Source organism: Ips typographus, linkage group LG2, assembly GCF_016097725.1.
Source record: "Ips typographus isolate SLU linkage group LG2, UJ_Ityp_2.0, whole genome shotgun sequence".
In the NCBI taxonomy this organism is placed as follows: Eukaryota; Metazoa; Arthropoda; class Insecta; order Coleoptera; family Curculionidae; genus Ips; species Ips typographus.
The window spans coordinates 5,098,325-5,117,994 of NC_138423.1; the positions used below are offsets into that span (position 1 = coordinate 5,098,325).

General features: G+C 35.0%; 2 protein-coding genes across 7 annotated transcripts in view; one reads left to right on the forward strand and one right to left on the reverse strand.

Annotated features, from left to right (window-relative positions):
- Positions 1-4,280, forward strand: part of LOC145724673 (NAD(P) transhydrogenase, mitochondrial-like) — a 28,054-nt gene extending 23,774 nt beyond the window's left edge. Inside the window, exons 17-19 of the mRNA XM_081973052.1 lie at positions 126-390; positions 444-680; positions 736-4,280. Coding sequence (XP_081829178.1) covers positions 126-390; positions 444-680; positions 736-854 — 621 coding nt within the window. The 3' untranslated portion in view covers positions 855-4,280. The remainder of the gene's footprint in view (positions 1-125; positions 391-443; positions 681-735) is intronic.
- Positions 4,281-4,345: 65 nt separating this feature from the next.
- Positions 4,346-19,670, reverse strand: part of LOC145724671 (ATP-binding cassette sub-family C member 4-like) — a 28,511-nt gene continuing 13,186 nt past the window's right edge. For 3 of the 6 annotated variants that reach the window (XM_081973045.1, XM_081973046.1, XM_081973049.1), the window contains exons 13-23: positions 18,782-18,955; positions 18,576-18,723; positions 18,372-18,522; positions 14,584-14,814; positions 14,364-14,527; positions 14,151-14,285; positions 9,903-10,058; positions 9,721-9,844; positions 9,435-9,673; positions 9,233-9,373; positions 4,346-4,488 (exon numbers count right to left, since the gene is read on the reverse strand). In XM_081973045.1, the coding sequence (XP_081829171.1) occupies positions 4,393-4,488; positions 9,233-9,373; positions 9,435-9,673; positions 9,721-9,844; positions 9,903-10,058; positions 14,151-14,285; positions 14,364-14,527; positions 14,584-14,814; positions 18,372-18,522; positions 18,576-18,723; positions 18,782-18,955 (1,759 nt within the window). In that variant the 3' untranslated portion in view covers positions 4,346-4,392. Of the gene's footprint in view, positions 4,489-5,903; positions 6,203-9,232; positions 9,374-9,434; positions 9,674-9,720; positions 9,845-9,902; positions 10,059-14,150; positions 14,286-14,363; positions 14,528-14,583; positions 14,815-18,371; positions 18,523-18,575; positions 18,724-18,781; positions 18,956-19,670 lie in introns of those variants that run through there. The other 3 variants (XM_081973048.1, XM_081973050.1, XM_081973051.1) reach the window with 3 other exon arrangements.

Below are 19,670 nucleotides of genomic sequence, written 5' to 3' on the forward strand. Positions count from 1 at the left end.
AACCATCTTCTGATTACTTTCAAATCAGAGTCTGAGCGCTGTCCTTTTATTATATCTTCCTTAGAAACGCAAAACACAACAATCAGTTCAACTCTATCAGTACTCTAGTTAAAACAAATTTTTAGGCGATGAACCGTTCTTTACCTAACGTTATCTTGGGTGGTTACGGCACTTCCAGCACAGGAACTGGAAAACCAATGGAAATTACCGGGACGCACACTGAAATCAACGTGGAAGGTGCTGTGGACGCTATAAAGAATGCCAGGAACATCATCATAGTGCCTGGGTATGGATTGTGCGTGGCCAAAGCCCAATATCCCATTGCTGAAATGGTCGAGGTGTTAAAGAAAAAAGGGAAAAACGTTCGATTCGCTATCCATCCTGTAGCAGGTATATGACCAGACACTAAAAGTAATAAGATTACTGTTTGATTATGGTTTTAGGTCGAATGCCTGGTCAGTTAAACGTTCTCTTAGCCGAAGCCGGAGTGCCTTACGATGATGTATTGGAAATGGAAGAAATCAACGATGACTTTGATGGTACTGACTTGGTTTTGGTAATAGGCGCAAACGACACTGTGAACAGTGCCGCTGTCGACGACCCTAATTCGCCTATCGCTGGTATGCCAGTGCTCAACGTTTGGAAGTCTGATCAAGTGATTGTGATGAAGAGGTCCTTGGGTAAGTAACATGTCAGTTTGAAAACGAATTTGTTTTCAATTTTATTCTTGATAAGGCGTGGGGTACGCGGCAGTGGACAATCCTGTCTTTTTCAAACAAAACACTTCGATGCTTCTGGGAGACGCCAAGAAAACTTGCGACGCCTTATTACACAGAATATTACAGGATGAGTAACACTAAAAATACGATATTCAAGAGAATTATAAGCAAATAGAGTGATGGGTAAATTCCCGTTAAAAATTTTACTTTACCATGAAAATTTGACCGGTAAATTACAAATACTGTGTTTCTGTCAGTTCAAATTTTGACACCGCTTTTCTCCCTGACTGTACCAAATTTTGTAGTGTTTTTGAGGTTATTGGATAGGACTGGAGGAATGACGATTTCAAAAATGTGGTTAAAACAGTAATTTTCTCACTCCAAGTGGATTTTACAAGCGATTTTGTCCCTGGCTGTCCTTTCAAACCGTGTTTCTGGCAGTTCAAACTTTAACACCACTTCTTTCCCTGGCTGTACCGAATTTTGTAGTGTTTTTTCAGGATATTGGATAGGAAATTTAATGAGGATTCCAAAAATGTGGTTAAAACTGTCATTTTATCACTCCAAGTGGGTTTTACAGGCGATTTTGTCCTTGACTGTCCTTTCAAACTGTGCATCTAACAGTTTGAACTTTGACACCGCTTTTTTCTCTGACTGTACCAAATTTTGCAATGTTTTTCAAGGTATTGGATAGGAAATTTAATGAGGAATCCAAAAATGTGCTTAAAACAGTCATTTTCTCACTCCAACTGGATTTTACAAGCGATTTTGTCCCTGGCTGTCCTTTCAAACTGTGTTTCTGGCATTTCAAACTTTGACACCACATTTTTTCCTGACTGTACCAAATTTTGCAGTGTTTTTCAAGTTATTTGATAGGAAATTTAATGAGGGTTTCAAAAATGTGCTTAAAACAGTCATTTTCTCACTCCAAGTGGATTTTACAAGCGATTTTGTCCCTGGCTGTCCTTTCAAACCGTGTTTCTGGCAGTTCAAACTTTAACACCACTTCTTTCCCCGACTGTACCAAATTTTCCAGTGTTTTCCAAGTTACTGGATAGGAAATTTAATAAGGAATCCAAAAATGTGCTTAAACCAGTCATTTTTTCACTCCAAGTGGGTTTTACAGGCCATTTTGCCCCTGACTATCCTTTCAAACTGTGTTTATGGCAGTTCAAATTTTGACACTACTTTTTTCCCTGACTGTACCAAATTTTGCAGTGTTTTTCAAGTTACTGGATAAGAAATTTAATGAGGAATCCAAAAATGTGCTTAAAACAGTCATTTTCTCACTCCAAGTGCATTTTTCAAGCGATTTTGTCCCTGGCTGTCTTTTCAAACTGTGTTTCTGGCAGTTCAAACTTTGACACCGCTTTTTTCTCTGACTGTACCAAATTTTGAAGTGTTTTTCAAGTTACTGGATAGGAAATTTAATGAGGAATCCAAAAATGTGCTTAAAACAGTCATTTTCTCACTCCAAGTGGGTTTTACAGGCCATTTTGCCCCTGACTATCCTTTCAAACTGTGTTTCTGGCAGTTCAAACTTTGACACCACTTTTTTCCCTGACTGTACCAAATTTTGCAGTGTTTTTCAAGATACTAGATAGGAAATTTAATGAGGAATCCAAGAAGGTGTTTAAAACAGTAATTTTTTCACTCCAAGTGGGTTTTACAGGCCATTTTGCCCCTGACTATCCTTTCAAACTGTGTTTCTGGCAGTTCAAATTTGACACCACTTTTTTCCCTGACTGTACCAAATTTTGCAGTGTTTTTCATGTTATTAGATAGGAAATTTAATGAGGAATCCACAAATGTGCTTAAAACAGTCATTTTTTCACTCCAAGTGGGTTTTACAGGCCATTTTGCCCCTGACTATCCTTTCAAACTGTGTTTCTGGCAGTTCAAACTTTGACACCACTTTTTTCCCTGACTGTACCAAATTTTGCAGTGTTTTTCAAGATACTGGATAGGAAATTTAATGAGGAATCCAAGAAGGTGCTTAAAACAGTAATTTTTTCACTCCAAGTGGGTTTTACAGGCCATTTTGCCCCTGACTATCCTTTCAAACTGTGTTTCTGGCAGTTCAAATTTGACACCACTTTTTTCCCTGACTGTACCAAATTTTGCAGTGTTTTTCATGTTATTAGATAGGAAATTTAATGAGGAATCCACAAATGTGCTTAAAACAGTCATTTTTTCACTCCAAGTGGGTTTTACAGGCCATTTTGCCCCTGACTATCCTTTCAAACTGTGTTTCTGGCAGTTCAAACTTTGACACCGCTTTTCTTCCTGACTGTACTAAATTTTCTAGTGTTTTTTCACGTTATTGCATAGGAAATTTAATGAGGATTCCAAAAATGTGGTTAAATCTGTCATTTTCTCACTCCAAGTGGATTTTACAAGTAATTTTGTTCTTTTGTCAAACTGTGTGCAAAAATCAGGGTTTAGAAAAGCCTTCTTGCAGTATTCGATACAAAACGTGTTTCTGAGATTTATGACAGTTATTTTGACAATTATGATCCAAAAAACACATGATATCTGTGGCTAATGTCAAAACTGTCAAAATTTGCTTAGAATTTGCCAGAATTACAGTTTAACACAGATGTCTCAGACCCATAATTTTACTGGTCCAATTTGAATTTATTGGTAAAATTCGTAAATTTTCCTCTCACACTAAATTTCACTTTTCTAGTTTTACTTTACCTTAAGGGTTACGGTGAATTTACGCCCATCACTAATATTATAGCAACAAAAGTAAGGCACATTGCCAAGACAAGAAAATTTTAAGAGTTACTTTTATAAAGTCAAGTAAAATGTAACTACACTCCAGTGAGGTTTGGGTTAACCTAACTGTATATAACTCTGTGCCTAAGTAATGGTCATAACTTGGAAAACTTTTGTGTAAACTGTTAATAATGTGGTCATAACCAAAAGCGAAAAAATAAACTGTATTTTAGGTACAAATAGCAGGAAAGAAGTCGAAATTAACTTCTCACCTTTTAAATTCATAATATCAACTAAATTGTTTGTACTACTACTAATACAAGCATTTACTACTTATTTTTTGGTTGCTATTTACTAACACCCGTCAATTAGGTATTTACTATTTAGCTAGATAAATAAATAAAACTTCTTAATTCATACTTAAACATGTAACACATCGTGTATTATAATAACCTTATAAGCATAACTATTATATTTAGTATTCCTTTGTATTTTCAATTAAAAAAAATAAGGAGAAACATAGTCTGAGTTTGTACATTTGTATGTACAGAAATTAATCTCAGGAAGATATGTATTTTCCAGTTGTGTGAATAATTAAGTCAATTTAAGCCTACCCTAATGCGGTATTACACGGTAATCTTACTTAAAAATCACTATTCATCATAAAATGTAATCAAGTGCCATTTTTCTGTATTAGTTATTAATAAAGTGTTACTTTTTTGTGCTACTAGAAGTAAGAAGTTTAGTGTACGCGGGGTGTTATAGTTTTTATTAAACAAAGTAAGCGTAAAATATTTTTAAACAAATTATATTGTTGTATGTTTTTATTTTTTAGGAAAATATTTGTTTTATTTGGCTTTTCTCCTAGTCCTTTTAGCAAGTTAAAATAGTGAAAACTGGTAGAATATTATAATAAGAAAGTAATTTATTATAATATTATAAAACAGAAATACTAAATAATATTATCAGATGATAACTGTGAGTAATTAGACTCACCGCCTTCATCTTTTTCCACAATTTGTTGCACCATTTGTCGTTCTTCATAGTTCTAGAACAAAATCAGAATAATATAAAATATAATAAAAAATTAAATTAAATAAAATTTAAAAAAGAATAAAAATCATATTTAAAAAAATTATTTCCAAAAATTTTCCATAACTTGCTTATTTGACAGTTGACGACCAAAAGTGATTGAAGTGAAAAGATAGCTCAGGTCGTATCCTTTCCAAAAATATGCTCATTTAAATTAATCGGTTGCACCGTTTGACCGCTAGAGGGCGTCAAACTCAAGCTTCACAAACCTTTGTGTAATTTACTCTTTTGCTTTTGCTAACTTTTGCTTTAACCTAAAATAATTCAGTTATTTGAACAGTTACGACAAAAGGTAACTGAAGGTAAAATATAGTCCAGACCAAAGGCTTTTCAATGGTGTATTCAAAAAAGGTCATTGGTGTGATAGTTTGACCGCTAGAGGGCGGCAAAGTCGAGCTTTTCGACCATTTTTTTTTACACAGTTTTCTAGATATTTCCCGAAACTAAAAATTGTTTTTAACTTTTTTGGGACACCCTGTACTCAGCCGCTAATCTGAGAGTCTCTGTATAACCCTGTCATCCATTTTGCCCCAAATGTCACAAATTTGACATTTTTACAAATGACACTTTACGTCATTTTTGTATCATTAACCTGAAGGAATTTAGGCAGTGAAAGTTTATTTTAAAAATTCAAAATTTTTCTCTATCTAAATTCAAAAGTACTAACCTTTAAATTTTTTGACAATTTTTGTGGTTGCGATGCCTATTACCAAAAAAGAGCATTGAACGTAAAAGTTGCATTGCCTGGTAAAAATTTCAGGTCTCTAACTTGAAGCGTTCCTGAGATATTTAGCAAAAACTACAAAAAAACAAGGTTAACTTTGACGCCCTCTAGCGGCCGAACCGAGAGACTTAGCCGTGTTCGCTCAACGTCACGTGAGAGCACCATTCATTAACCTTCTTTTGTTATATGGCTCTTAAATACAGGATGGTTCAAATAAGCGAGTTATTCACGATTTTCTGGATAAGTGCACGAAAATTTTGCTCAAAATAGGAATTTCTGCTCAATTTCAGTGGCGACCAATCAAGACTGCTAGAGCAAAAACAGTTGAGGATCGATACAGACATTTTACATCAAGTAGGCCAAAAATTTGACATAGATTCAAAAAATCAAATAAAAAATGCATCATCCCATTTAAGAAATTATAAGTTTGGTTTCTTGCTCAAATTTGTGACACCCTGTATAATAAAGGTTTTAATTGGTCAATAGGCATTGCCAAACCCTCAAGTTAGACAAGGGGCGTGTCCAGTGGGAGTAGCCTTACTTCCTATTGGTCAAAAAGATTTTTCCAGTTAAATTAACTTAATTCTAATTGATTAATGGGTGTTACAATCTAAAAGTCTTCTGATTGGTCAAAATAATATTTATTTAAGTGTTATAATGTTGTCCGGCGTTTCTACTAAAACAAGAACAATTCTAATTGGTTAGAGAACGTTGTCGTGGACATTAGCGTGCTCTGATTGGTTAGATATTTAGTGGGCGGGGTTTAAAAGAGTTTTAATTGCTTAGTGTGCGTGTCAAAGCAATTAAATCACTCCAGTTGGTTGAAGGAGGTGTTTAATCTTCAGTGGGCGGATTTTGGATTGAATAACGGTTTTAATTGGTCAATGGGCGTTGCCAAACCCTCTAATTAGCCAGGGGGCGTGTCCAGTGAGCTTAGCCTCACTTCCTATTGGTCAAAAATAATTTTCCAGTTAAATTAACTTAATTCTAATTGGTTAATGGGCGCATTGGTTAGGAGCTTGTTCAGAATTTTCAAGAGAAGAGTAGAAGAATGTGTTAGAACGATTGTGCTGGCCAAATACACTTAATTCTAATTGGTTAATGGGTGTTACAATCTAAAAGTCTTCTGATTAGTCAAAAGAATATTTATTTAAGTGTTATAATGTTGTCGGGAGTTTCTACTAAAACGAGAACAATTCTAATTGGTCAGAGAACGTTGTGGACATTAGCGTGCTCTGATTGGTTAGATATTTAGTGGGCGGGGTTACAAGAGTTTTAATTGCTTAGTGTGCTTGTCTAAGTGACAATACACTCCAGTTGGTTGGAGGACGTGTTTAATCTTGGTTTTGAGCTTTAGTGGGAGGGATTCGTGTTAAATAAAGGTCTCTAATTAGCCAGGAGGCGTAGCCTTACTTCCTATTGGTCAAAAAGAATTTTCCAGTTAAATTAACTTAATTCTCATTGGTTAATGGGCGGATTGGTTAGGAGCTTGTTCAGAATTTTCAAGAGATGAGTAGAAATATATGTTAAAACGATTGTGCTGGCCAAATACACTTAATTCTAATTGGTTAGTGGGTGTTACAATCTAAAAGTCTTCTGATTGGTCAAAAGAATATTTATTTAAGTGTTATAATGTTGTCCGGAGTTTCTACTAAAACGGGAACAATTCTAATTGGTCAGAGAACGTTGTCGTGGACATTATCGTGCTCTGATTGGTTAGAGATTTAGTGCGCGGTGTTTACAAGAGTTTTAATTTAATTTAATTAAAACAGTCCATTAGTTGGTTTTAAGGGCGTGTTGAGTGTGTGCGTGACTTGGTTTTGAGCTTTAGTGGGAGGAATTCGTGTTAAATGAAGATTTTAATTGGCTAATGGGCATTGCCAAACCCTCTAATTAGCCAGGAGGACGTGTCCAGTGAGCGTAGCTTTACTTTCTATTGGTCAAAGGGACTTTTCCAGTTAAATGAACTTAATTCTAATTGGTCAGAGAACGTTGTCGTGGACATTAGCGTGCTCTGATTGGTTAAAGATTTAGTGGGCGGGATTACAAGAGTTTTAATTGCTTAGTGTGAATGTCAAAGCAATTCAAACACTCCAGTTGGTTGGAGGACGTGTTTAATCTTGGTTTTGAGCTTTAGTGGAAAGGATTCGTGTTAAATAAAGGTTTTAATTGGTCAATGGGGATTGCCAAACCCTCTAATTAGCCAGGGGGCGTAGCCTTACTTCCTATTGGTCAGAAAGAATTTTCCAGTTAAATTAACTTAATTCTAATTGGTTAATGGGCGAATTGGTTAGGAGCTTGTTCAGAATTTTCAAGAGAAGAGTAGAAGAATGTGTTAAAACGATTGTGCTGGCCAAATACACTTAATTCTAATTGGTTAGTGGGTGTTACAATCTAAAAGTCTTCTGATTGGTCAAAATAATATTTATTTAAGTGTTATAATGTTGTCCGGCGTTTCTACTAAAACGAGAACAATTCTAATTGGTCAGAGAACGTTGTCGTGGACATTAGCGTGCTCTGATTGGTTAGAGATTTAGTGGGCGCGGTTTACAAGAGTTTTAATTGCTTAGTGTGAGTGTCAAAGCAATTCAAACACTCCAGTTAGTTGGGGGACGTGTTTAATCTTGGTTTTGAGCTTTAGTGGGAGGGATTCGTGTTAAATAAAGGTTTTAGTTGGCTAATGGGCATTGCCAAACCCTCTAATTAGCCAGGAGGGCGTGTCCAGTGGGCGTAGCCTTACTTCCTATTGGTCAAAAAGATTTTTCCAGTTAAATTAACTTAATTCCAATTGGTTAATGGGCGCATTGGTTAGTAGTTTGTTCAGAATTTTCAAGAGTATAAAACATAAAGTTACCTCATGATATTCATTAAAAATCATAACTAAAGCATTGCAAGATCTACTTATTAAAAGTTTGTGTTTTTTTTTTGTTTTTCCCTCTTTACTTTTACGTTTGTTTCTAAAGTTTAATTTCATCGTTTATAAGTCAAAAGTTTTTACTTATAAACGGTAATTGGTTTATGGGTGTTACAATCTAAAAGTCTTCTGATTGGTCAAAATAATATTTATTTAAGTGTTATAATGTTGTCCGGAGTTTCTACTAAAACAAGAACAATTCTAATTGGTCAGAGCACGTTGTCGCGGACATTATCGTGCTCTGATTGGTTAGAGATTTAGTGCGCGGTGTTTACAAGAGTTTTAATTTAATTAAAACAGTCCATCAGTTGGTTTTAAGGGCGAGTGTGTGCGTGACTTGGTTTTGAGCTTTAGTGGGAGGGATTCGTGTTAAATAAAGGTTTTAATTGGCTAATGGGCATTGCCAAACCCTCTAGTTAGCCAAGGGGCGTGTCCAGTGGGCGTAGCCTTACTCCCTATTGGTCAAAAAGAATTTTCCAGTTAAATTAACTTAATTCTAATTGGTTAATGGGTGTTACAATCTAAAAGTCTTCTGATTGGTCAAAATAATATTTATTTAAGTGTTATAATGTTGTCCGGCGTTTCTACTAAAACGAGAACAATTCTAATTGGTCAGAGAACGTTGTCGTGGACATTAGCGTGCTCTGATTGGTTAGAGATTTAGTGGGCGCGGTTTACAAGAGTTTTAATTGCTTAGTGTGAGTGTCAAAGCAATTCAAACACTCCAGTTAGTTGGGGGACGTGTTTAATCTTGGTTTTGAGCTTTAGTGGGAGGGATTCGTGTTAAATAAAGGTTTTAGTTGGCTAATGGGCGTTGCCAAACCCTCTAGTTAGCCAAGGGGCGTGTCCAGTGGGCGTAGCCTTACTTCTTATTGGTCAAAGGAACTTTTCCAGTTAAAAGAACTTAATTCTAACCGGTCAGTGGACATTCATTAAAAATCGTAACTAAAGCATGGCAAGATCTATTTATTAAAAGTTTTCTGTTTTTTTTTTTTTTTGCACTCTTTACGTTTGTTTCTTAAGTTTAATTTCACCGTTTATAAGTCAGAATTTTTTACTTACTTGTTTGGCAATTTTAGTTAAAAAAGCGGCAGTTCCAGTTCCAGTTCTCCTCACCAATTCCGATAAATACCCTTTTTGATTTTGTAACAAAATATAGGGTTGGTCAAATTCCACGCACTGACCTGCGTCCATTACGAGAATCTGTAATTGCACACAATAATACTATTTATGTGTTTTTGACTGTGTGAAAGTACTATTTAACCTTATCAGAATCCATTACGGTGTGCAACCTGTGAGCTATGGTGAGAACCGTGCATTCAGCAAACTTGGTCCGAATCGTTTTCTGTATCAGCTTGTCAGTCTGAGCGTCCATATTAGCTGTCGCTTCATCCATTACGAGAATTTTATTATTTCTCAAAATAGCTCGAGCTAAACAGATCATTTGTCTTTGACCTAAACTGATGTTTTGACCGCCTTCCGTCATCATTTTATCTAAACAGGCTGTAATTTGCATTAGCGCGTATTTGAGTAAAGTGAGATCAACCAGCCTTTTCCTTTTGTCAGAGCCTCCTTATCTTCAACGTCCAATAAAGCTGAGAACATTATATCATCATCAAATTCGTTAAATGGGTCCAAATTGTACCTTAAAGTTCCATAGAATAACACTGGTTCCTACAAATCCATATTTAGCATTGCCAGATCTTAAACAAACTATAACAAATTTGTAAACCTGAGGAATTATGGAGATTTTTCTTCGCAAGTCGTGTAAACCCAAAACGCTAATGTCCAAATGATCGATGTATATTTCACCATCAAAATAGGCTAATCTGAAGAGGGTAACTATTAAGGAGGATTTTCCAGCTCCTGTTCGTCCTACTATACCAATCTAATGGTTGGAAAAAACTATTACCACATCAAAAAATGCCAAAATGTCTGTTTTACTGACACTCCCTAAGTTGGATGAACAACTATCATAAGTGTGGCTTTGACTGTTATATTCTTAGAGATTTTATTACAAAGTGATTGTCTCCACGAAGAATTTCAGTAAACGGTAAATAATTTAGAGAAGTTTCTTTTACAAATATTCTCAGAATTTTGAATATTCTCAGTAGTTACTAGGGTTCCCTTACGCCTCTTTTTATTTGTCAGTTTTGACTAAAATAAGTCAACTAATTCTTAGCGAAAAATACATCTAAGCGAATTGTTTTAATTTAAACTCATGCTAAGCTTTTTGAAACTTCTTTTCCACACAGAAAAGCATGAAAATTACATTCAAATCCGCGTTGCCAGAGCCAAAACTCTTGATTCAGTCATTTTGACAACGTCAAAAAGCTCCAGAAGCTTTTAATTCGTGTGGTTAGAAAAACGGTGGACCACTGAACTAGACATGACGTTTAATGACAGGCTTATAGTCACCTGACAGCTGTCACAACCGTCAAAACTCATCATCCAGTGTCGTAAAACTGTAAAATGTTAAATAGTCGCGTTTTTTGATAAATCACGCCGCAAATTTATATTCGTAACTGTGTGAAGTTAAATTTGACAGTTTTGACATTAAGTGATAGTTTAAGACGTTAAATTTGACAGTTATGACACTTAATGACAATTTACAGGGTGGCTTATAGTTAGGTGATACTTGTTATAACTATTAAAACTCATTCAGCAGTGACATGAAACTATCAAATACAAAACAGTTGTACGTTCTATTTACAACTCAATCGAGCTACAAAATTGACAGTTTTGACAGGCGCTCAGTACGCACAAGTCAATACATCACTTTCAGATCAATTGTTCTTTGTTCACAACTCAAAATTTGAGTGTCAAGTCAATATTGATTGATTTTAATGAAAAAACAAAATTTGTAGTCAATTTTCATGAATACAAAGTCAATATTTGGGCTCCAATACAATTATGTAAATGTTCAGGATATTTGAGTAATTTTCAACTCACTTTTACATTTCAAACTTAAAAAGTAGAAACCAGTTAAATGTCATGAAATTGTGTTGAAAGAAATTTTTAAGGTACAAATATTGGAAACAAACCAAAACTCACAAGAGGCTTGACTACCATTGAACTTCTGTACTATTTTCCAGCCGAAAATTGCTTATATCACGAAAATTGACATCAACTATTGGTTGACCATTTTAAGATAGTCAAACTTCATGAAAGTTGACTTAACCTTCAATTTCAAAAAAATCATTCAAATCTTTTCAGCCATTCTGGTTAAAGTCGATATATAGAAAATTAGTCAAGATTTATAAAAATTGACTTACCAGGCTATTTTCAGATATCCTATCCAAGTTTTAAAATTAAAACGTTTAAAACTAGTCAAATATCGTTAAAATTGACTTAACAGACTAATCTCAGCTGTTACACTTAATGTCTAATGTTAAAAATTTAAAAACTAGTCAGTTTTCAAGATCAGCACTTTAAAAACTAGCCAAATACCATAAAAATTTACTAATTCTCCTGTTTTCAGTCATCTCTGTATTTAATAGCAAAACATTGAAAACTAGTCAAAGATAATGAAGTTATGGCACGATAAACCGCATTGCAAGTTGTGTTTGTAGCTTCAAAGAGTTAAAATTAACAGTTGGGACATTAACAACTGTGACACGAAATTACGAATTCAAAATAGTTGTACCACTTGGATAAATATCACACAGCACATTGAATTTCTAGTTGTATAAACCGAAATTTGACAGTTGTGACGTTAGGCGACGTTTCAAAGTGTGTCTTAACGTCAGAAATGACAAATTTGGCTCCGTGGAGCTGTAAATACTACTACTGCTCAAAAAAACACATGTATTTGGCATTTTAGACTTTCAGGCCCCTGGTGAGTGAGCTTTGACAGTTATGACAGCTGTCACGTGATGCAAGCAAAGTATTAAAATGTTCCTTAACGTCAGAACTATCAAATTTGTCTCTATGGAGCTGTAAAGACTACTTACAGTGTGGTTCTTACAAGAAACACGTCTACTTGGCATTTAAGACTTTCAGGTCACTGGTGAGTTTTGACAGATATAACAGCTGTCACGTTACGCAAGCAAAGTATTGAAGTATTCCTTAACGTCAGAACTGTCAAATTTGGGTCCATAGAGCAGTAAACACAACTTAGAGTGCAACTTCTCAAAGAACGACATCTAAATGGCATTTTAGACTGTCAGGTCAGTGGTGAGTCAGTTTTGACAGATCTGACGGCTGTCACGTGATGCAAGCAAAGTATTAAAGTGTTCCTTAACGTCAAAACTGACATATTTTACTACAATAGGCTGGTAAAAACAACTTACAGTGTAACTTCTCAAAGAAACACACCTATTTGGTATTTTAGACTTTCAGGTCACTGGTGGGTGAGCTTTGACAGTTATGACAGCTGTCACGTGACGCAAGCAAAGTATTAAAGTATTCCTTAACGTCAAAACTGACAAATTTGGGTCCGTAGAGCTGTAAAAACAACTTACAGTGCAACTTCTCAAAGAAACCCATCTATTTGGCTATTTTAGACTTTCAGGTCACTAGTGAGTGAGCTTTGACAGTTATGACAGCTGTCACGTGATGCAAGCAAAGTATTAAAATGTTCCTTAACGTCAGAACTATCAAATTTGTCTCTATGGAGCTATAAAGACTACTTACAGTGTGGTTCTTACAAGAAACACGTCTACTTGGCATTTAAGACTTTCAGGTCACTGGTGAGTTTTGACAGATATGACAGCTGTCACGTTACGCAAGCAAAGTATTGAAGTATTCCTTAACGTCAGAACTGTCAAATTTGGCTCCGTAGAGCTGTAAACACAACTTACAGTGCAACTTCTCAAGGAAACCCATCTATTTGGCTATTTTAGACTTTCAGGTCACTAGTGAGTGAGCTTTGACAGTTATGACAGCTGTCACGTGATGCAAGCAAAGTATTAAAATGTTCCTTAACCTCGGAACTATCAAATTTGTCTCTATGGAGCTATAAAGACTACTTACAGTGTGGTTCTTACAAGAAACACGTCTACTTGGCATTTAAGACTTTCAGGTCACTGGTGAGTTTTGACAGATATGACAGCTGTCACGTTACGCAAGCAAAGTATTGAAGTATTCCTTAACGTCAGAACTGTCAAATTTGGGTCCATAGAGCAGTAAACACAACTTAGAGTGCAACTTCTCAAAGAAAGACATCTATTTGGTAATTTAGACTTTCAGGTCACTGGTGGGTGAGCTTTGACAGTTATGACAGCTGCCACGTGACGCAAGCAAAGTATTAAAGTGTTCCTTAACGTCAAAACTGACATATTTTACTACAATAGGCTGGTAAATACAACTTACAGTGTAACTTCTCAAAGAAACACACCTATTTGGTATTTTAGACTTTCAGGTCACTGGTGGGTGAGCTTTGACAGTTATGACAGCTGTCACGTTATGCAAGCAAAGTATTAAAGCGTTTCTTAACGTGAGAACTGTCACAATCGGCTCTATGGAGCTGTAAAGACTACTTACATTATGGTTTCTGCAAGAAACACATTTTGTAATGTTCAAATAGTGCAAATTCGATTGCCTGAATTTTGATGTGCTTTTATTAGCTTTTTCTTAATTATTTTCTCATAAAATCCCCTAAATTTTCTTGGCATTTTCTCCAAAAATAGATTTTTAAGAGTTTTCCATCTTCAGATATTTTGCACATTTTCAAATCACATAAATGACAATATAACGCTCTTCAAACCCAACTTAGCGGTGAAACCAACATCATGGTAAGTCCACATGTGCAGGATTCGCGTAAATGACAGCACTGTTCATAGTTTGTGGTTGGTCAAGAAAAAGCAGACTGTTTTTTTGACCAATCACAAAGCACTCAATGTCCCCTCTACATCAGTTAACGTTTAGCCTAGTTTAGATTAAGTTGATAATACCGCCTTCAGAGGGCGTCAAAGATGAAATTGATTTCAATTATTTGAACGGTGAAACAATAAATATATCGATGAAATTGGTAACTTACCTTTTGTTTAGGTAAAATAGTAATATTCAAATCTTTCAAAACAGGAGCTTCAAAAACGTTATATCTCATGCTGGTGTTGACGAATTCAATTTGTCCTTTTTTTGGCCATGATGGAGGTGGTTTTCTATCCGGCGGCTAAATTAAACATGAATTGGTCACTCTCATTTTGCAAATCACATAAGAGAACCAATAACCAAAAATAAAACTAATTACCGTATATAGAAACGGTTCTTGTTCGATTCTGGTAAACTCCAAAACTCTTTCAACCGAAGTCATTTGATTTTCCAATTCAGCCGATTGTCTCATTCCCCACTGTATCAGACCAGTCAAACTTATAGCTTGAGTTATCACCAAACCCACGCTACTGCCGTGAAAACCTGTAGTTATTATTCGCTTATTATTTCATTAGTTTAAGTTTAAGCGGTTTACATACTTTCTGAATTAAAAACACACGTAAACGTCACGATTCCAATAAAAAAAGCAGTGATCCAGTCTAACCAGAGACTGAAAGCTCTGGAAGTGTACAGGAACATAAACCAAGCACTACTGTGAACGTCTTGCAAATAATCAAACTCCTCCACCAAACTTTTCTCTGCGTTATTAATTCTTATTGTTGGTAAGCCTTGTAAGGTGGCATTCAGGTGGGCAAATACAGGACTTCGGGCTGAAATTTTACTTTGGAAACTGCGCGAAATCTTATGTTTAAGTCAGTACAGGGTGGTTGGTTACATTTGCTCTTATCTTTATCTCATCAACTATTGACTATAACGAAAAATGTCAAATATGAAAGTTATATTCCACGACCTGAAGGTTTCGCAGGATTCACTTTTTAATATGGTGGATCAAAAAAACTGTGTTTTTTTAAATGAATACACCATCATATTATTTGATATTCTGACTATTATTTGCAATATTTTCCATATTTACTGTTGTATACTTAACATCAACCCTTTTCAAACTTCGGAAATTTGGAACTATAAGCTGGCCAGCAAATAGGCCCAACCTAACACTATTGAACACGTTTTTATGGAGAAGACAAACTAGCTATGGAGCTCAGAAGAGAAAATTGCAAGATGTAGAAGCTCTTAATAACGTGAATAATAATTTTGTTCAAGTTCAAACGGAGCATGGTACCAAAAAAGTGTATAGAAGATTAAAAAATTTCACACCTCTAACCTGAAACGTTCCTGAGATGTTGAGCAAAAATGGCAAAAAACGAGAGTCCACTTTGACGCCCTCTAGCGGCTAAATGGGGCAACTTAGACGTGCCCGCTCACCGTCACGTGATAGCCCTATTCATTAGCTTTCTTTTGTTATATGGTGGTTTTGTACAGGGTGCTGTATTTTCGATGGTTTTACGGGGTACAGAGAAAACGGCAATAGATAGAAAAAAAGTAGCATACGTGTTCTGATCTCTTTTTCTGAGCTGAAATGACTGGCGAAAAGTGGGCGGCGCAAACTTCTTTTGTTTCAAAGATACGGGGGGTTTTCGAAAATTGGTAATTTTTGAACCTCTTCAGTATTTCAGTTGCTCTTAAAGTTATCAAAAAAGGAAGAACGGTTCCCGGTAGAAGTTTTCATGTATAATCCAATGGCGTAGTCAGTTTTTTTCTATTCCGTTTAGTTTCTGACATATGACAGTAAGTTACATTTTTTTAAATGGAACATCCTATATATTTTTACGTCATTTAATTCTGTTGATTTTTACCTTTTCAACGGTGTATTACAACATATAAGTTTGTAGAGGTTAATCCTGTTATTTTAAAAAAAGACCTTTGCTAAGCTAAAAAAAGGCCAATATCTAAAATAACAAACAAAATTGGAAATCATATAAACTAACACATCAGAAAATTAAATATTTTTAATAAATTTTATTAGTTACAAACAGTTCTACCGTCACTTTAATAAGAAAAGTGGCCATTTCTATTTTCTACTATTTTTAAGATGGAAGTTGAAAAAACTGTTTATAAACGACATGTAACATGTTAATATGAACATAGCCAAATTTTGTTTCGACTGTGGGAATTTTTATACATATTATTTAGCACTTTTTTGTTAAGGAAACGCTTTTTTTCTAATTACCAAGATTAACGTTTACAAACTTATATGTTTTAATACATCGTTGAAAAAGTAAAAATCAACGGAATTAAATGAACTAAAAATATATAGGGTGTTCCATTTAAAGAAATATAACTTACTGTCACATATCAGAAACTAAACGTAATAGAAAAAAACTGACTACTTCATTGGATTCTACGTCAAAACTTCTATCGGAAAACGTTTTTCCTTTTTTGATAACTTTAATAGCAAATGAAATACAGAGGAGGTTCCAAAATGACCATTTTTCAAAAGCCCCCCGTATCTTTGAAACAAAAGAAGTTTCAGAAAAAGAGATCAGTATGCTACTTTTTTTCTTTCTATTACCGTTTTCTCTGTACCCCGTAAAACCATCGAAAATGCAGCACCCTGTACAGGGTGTTTCAAATAAGCGAGTTATGGACGATTTTTTGGAAAAGTGCACGAAAATTTAGTCTAAATTAAGGATTTTTTGGGCCTACTATACTAACGGCAACCATTTTGGATTTTGCTCAATTAAAGTGACTTTTTAACTAATTTCAACCTGGGAAACACAAATCTAACGTCCATTTCACTCTAACTGGCACCGTTTCGGAGATGTCAATTTATGTCAATTTTGACCCTTTTTAGAGCGTAGCACCCTTGCAAAATCACATTTTGACAAATGACACTTTACGTCATTTTTGTACTATTAACCTGAAGGTATTTAGGCAGTTGAGATTAGTTTTGAAAATAAAAAATTTTCTGAAAAAAAATCAGAAGGTCTCCCTTGAAATTTCTTGACAATTCTAGTTTTTAATTTTTCAAGGTCAAACGGTGCATGATACCAAAAAAATGTATAGAAGGTAAAAGTTGCATCCCATCTAGGTGGTTGTGGAAAAAATTTCAGACCTCTAACCTGAAACGTTCCTGAGATATTGATCGTCAACTTTGACGCCCTCTAGCGGCTAAATGGGGCAACTTAGCCGTGCCTGCTCAACGTCACGTGATAGCCCCATTCATTAGCTTTCTTTTTGTTATCAGGTGGTTTTATACAGGGTGTCTCAAATAAGAGTTATGGACGATTTTCTGGAAAAGTGCACCAAAATTTCGCTCAAATTGGAAATTTCGCCTTTTGAGGGGGGTGGTCAAAGTAAGACGGCTAGAGCAAAAACAATTAAATATCGATACAAACCTTTTACATCAACCAGGCCTAGAATTTGACGTAGATTCCAAAAATCAAATAAAAAATTGGTCATCCCATTTGAAAAATTAAAAGTTTGGTTTGGTGCTCAAATTTGGAACACCCTGTATACTGACGGATTATTAGGACGCAAATATCTACAAGATTCATAGTTGGTAATTTTTTGATAAAATGAAAATTAAACCAGTTACAAAGATGTTAAAAATTCAATGAATCACCCTGTAAACTACTTCATAGTATTGTCAATAACTCGGTTATTTTGACAATTACAGGGTGGTTCAATATAGCAATTTCGAGCCCTTGAAATTCTCTTTTGACCACCCTATATAGCGTTTTTACCTAAAATGCCGAATAACTGAGTTATTTACTGTTAAATCTGAGTTGTTTGCTGTAAAGTTTGAATTTGACAGCCCATAACTCTGTTATTTTGACAGTTTCAAGGTGGTTCAATATACCAATTTGTAGCCCTTGAAATTCCCTTTTGACCACCCTGTATAGCGTTTTAACCTAAAATGTCGAATAACTGAGTTGTTTACTGTTAAATCTGAATTGATTGCTGTAAAGTTTGAATTTGACAGTTTTCACTTTGACAGTCCACAACTCTGTTATTTTGACAGTTACAGGGTGGTTCAATATATCAATTTGTAGCCCTTGAAATTGTCTTTTGACCACCCATTATAACATATATAGTAGAAATATCTCGTTACCGAAAAATTGAAGCAATTTATAAATAATAGTTTTCGAAAAATCCTAATTATTTTGAAAAGTGTTGAAGTTAGGTATATAACATTAAATATGGAAAACATTGCAAATTTTGTGTCATATAGCGTTTAAAAAAAAAGTAAACCCTGCAAAACCTACAGGTCGTGGACTATAACTTTCGTATTTGACATTTTTGAAAAAGTCAATATTTCAAGAGATAAGGGATAAGAGCAAATGTAACCAATCACCCTGTACATTACCAATTCCTTCAAGACGTTTGACGCTTCTGCTGGTTTTTAAGTAAAATCGCCTCAAAAAATAAAAAATTATAATCATTACGGCGACTGGAATTAAGAACCATAAGTTGACGGAGCAGACAACGCAAATCGCTCCCACCAAATTTAGGATAATCTGAAGATTAGCTTGATTGACGTTAACTTGCCAGAATTAACGAGAGCGATTACCTGCATAGTGTCAATAAAAGCTCCAGGTAACAGTTCATCGACTTGTCCCAAGTCCTTTGAAAAACGATTCAAAATTCGACCGGAAGTATTCTGATGGAAAAAAGTCATTGCGGCTTTTACAACGCTTTCAAACATCCGATTGTGCAGTCTGAAAGGTTTAAAACATGCTGAATTAAGAGTTTTCTAGCGTTTTACCATATAGTTACCTGTACGAGGCTCTCATGCAAACCGAAAAGAAATACAAGCTTCTAATTAGAACAATCACGATAGTGGCCACCATGATTGCGGTGTAGATTTCGATGCACAAATCCCTGTCTAAGCTGTTCCAGAAACCCAAAACCTCGGCTCCGCCATGAATTCTTAACTCTTCTAAATTGACCCTATCCAAGGATTACAGAAAAAAAAACTTACTAGTGGCACTAATTCCTTGTAATGCCCAGTAATTTCTAATAATTCCCAATAACTTCCTGAATTAGCACAACTGGAGAGTCTAAAAAACCTTTTTTAATTAAGAAAAGTGAAAATCAGGAAATATGCCTGCAACGATTTAACCGGTTGCTTATTTTAATCGGGACACGCTGTATAGTTTGGCGTTTTTGGATTCCATATGTCAAATTTTAGACATATTTCGTGCATTAATGTCTTTTCTGAGATATTTTATGTGAAATTTGATTTTAATTTAAATACACACATCAGAAAACGTTGTTTTCTTGGTTTTTGTGTTTTGTTGTGTTAAGCAAGGTTTGTTCTAAGAGTGGGTGCAGAAAAACGTCAAAATGTATGATACAGGGTGGTTAAAAAATGGGCACAAAAAATCAGTTCTAAAAAGGACAGAAAGTCTAGTTTTTCAAATTGAACACTCCCTATTCTTACTATTTTATCTGATTCTCTGTTCAAAATTAAGCCAAGTTTGTATTAGGTCACTTATTTAAAAACAATAACTGTCAAAATAACCGAGTTATTGAAAATTAAAGTAGTAGCTGTCAAATTCAATCAAAACTGTCTTTATTGTGAAATAACTCGTTTATTTGCAACATTTTGTATAGACTTTTATATGTCAATGAATAGAAAATAAAATGGGCTTTCCAAAAATAT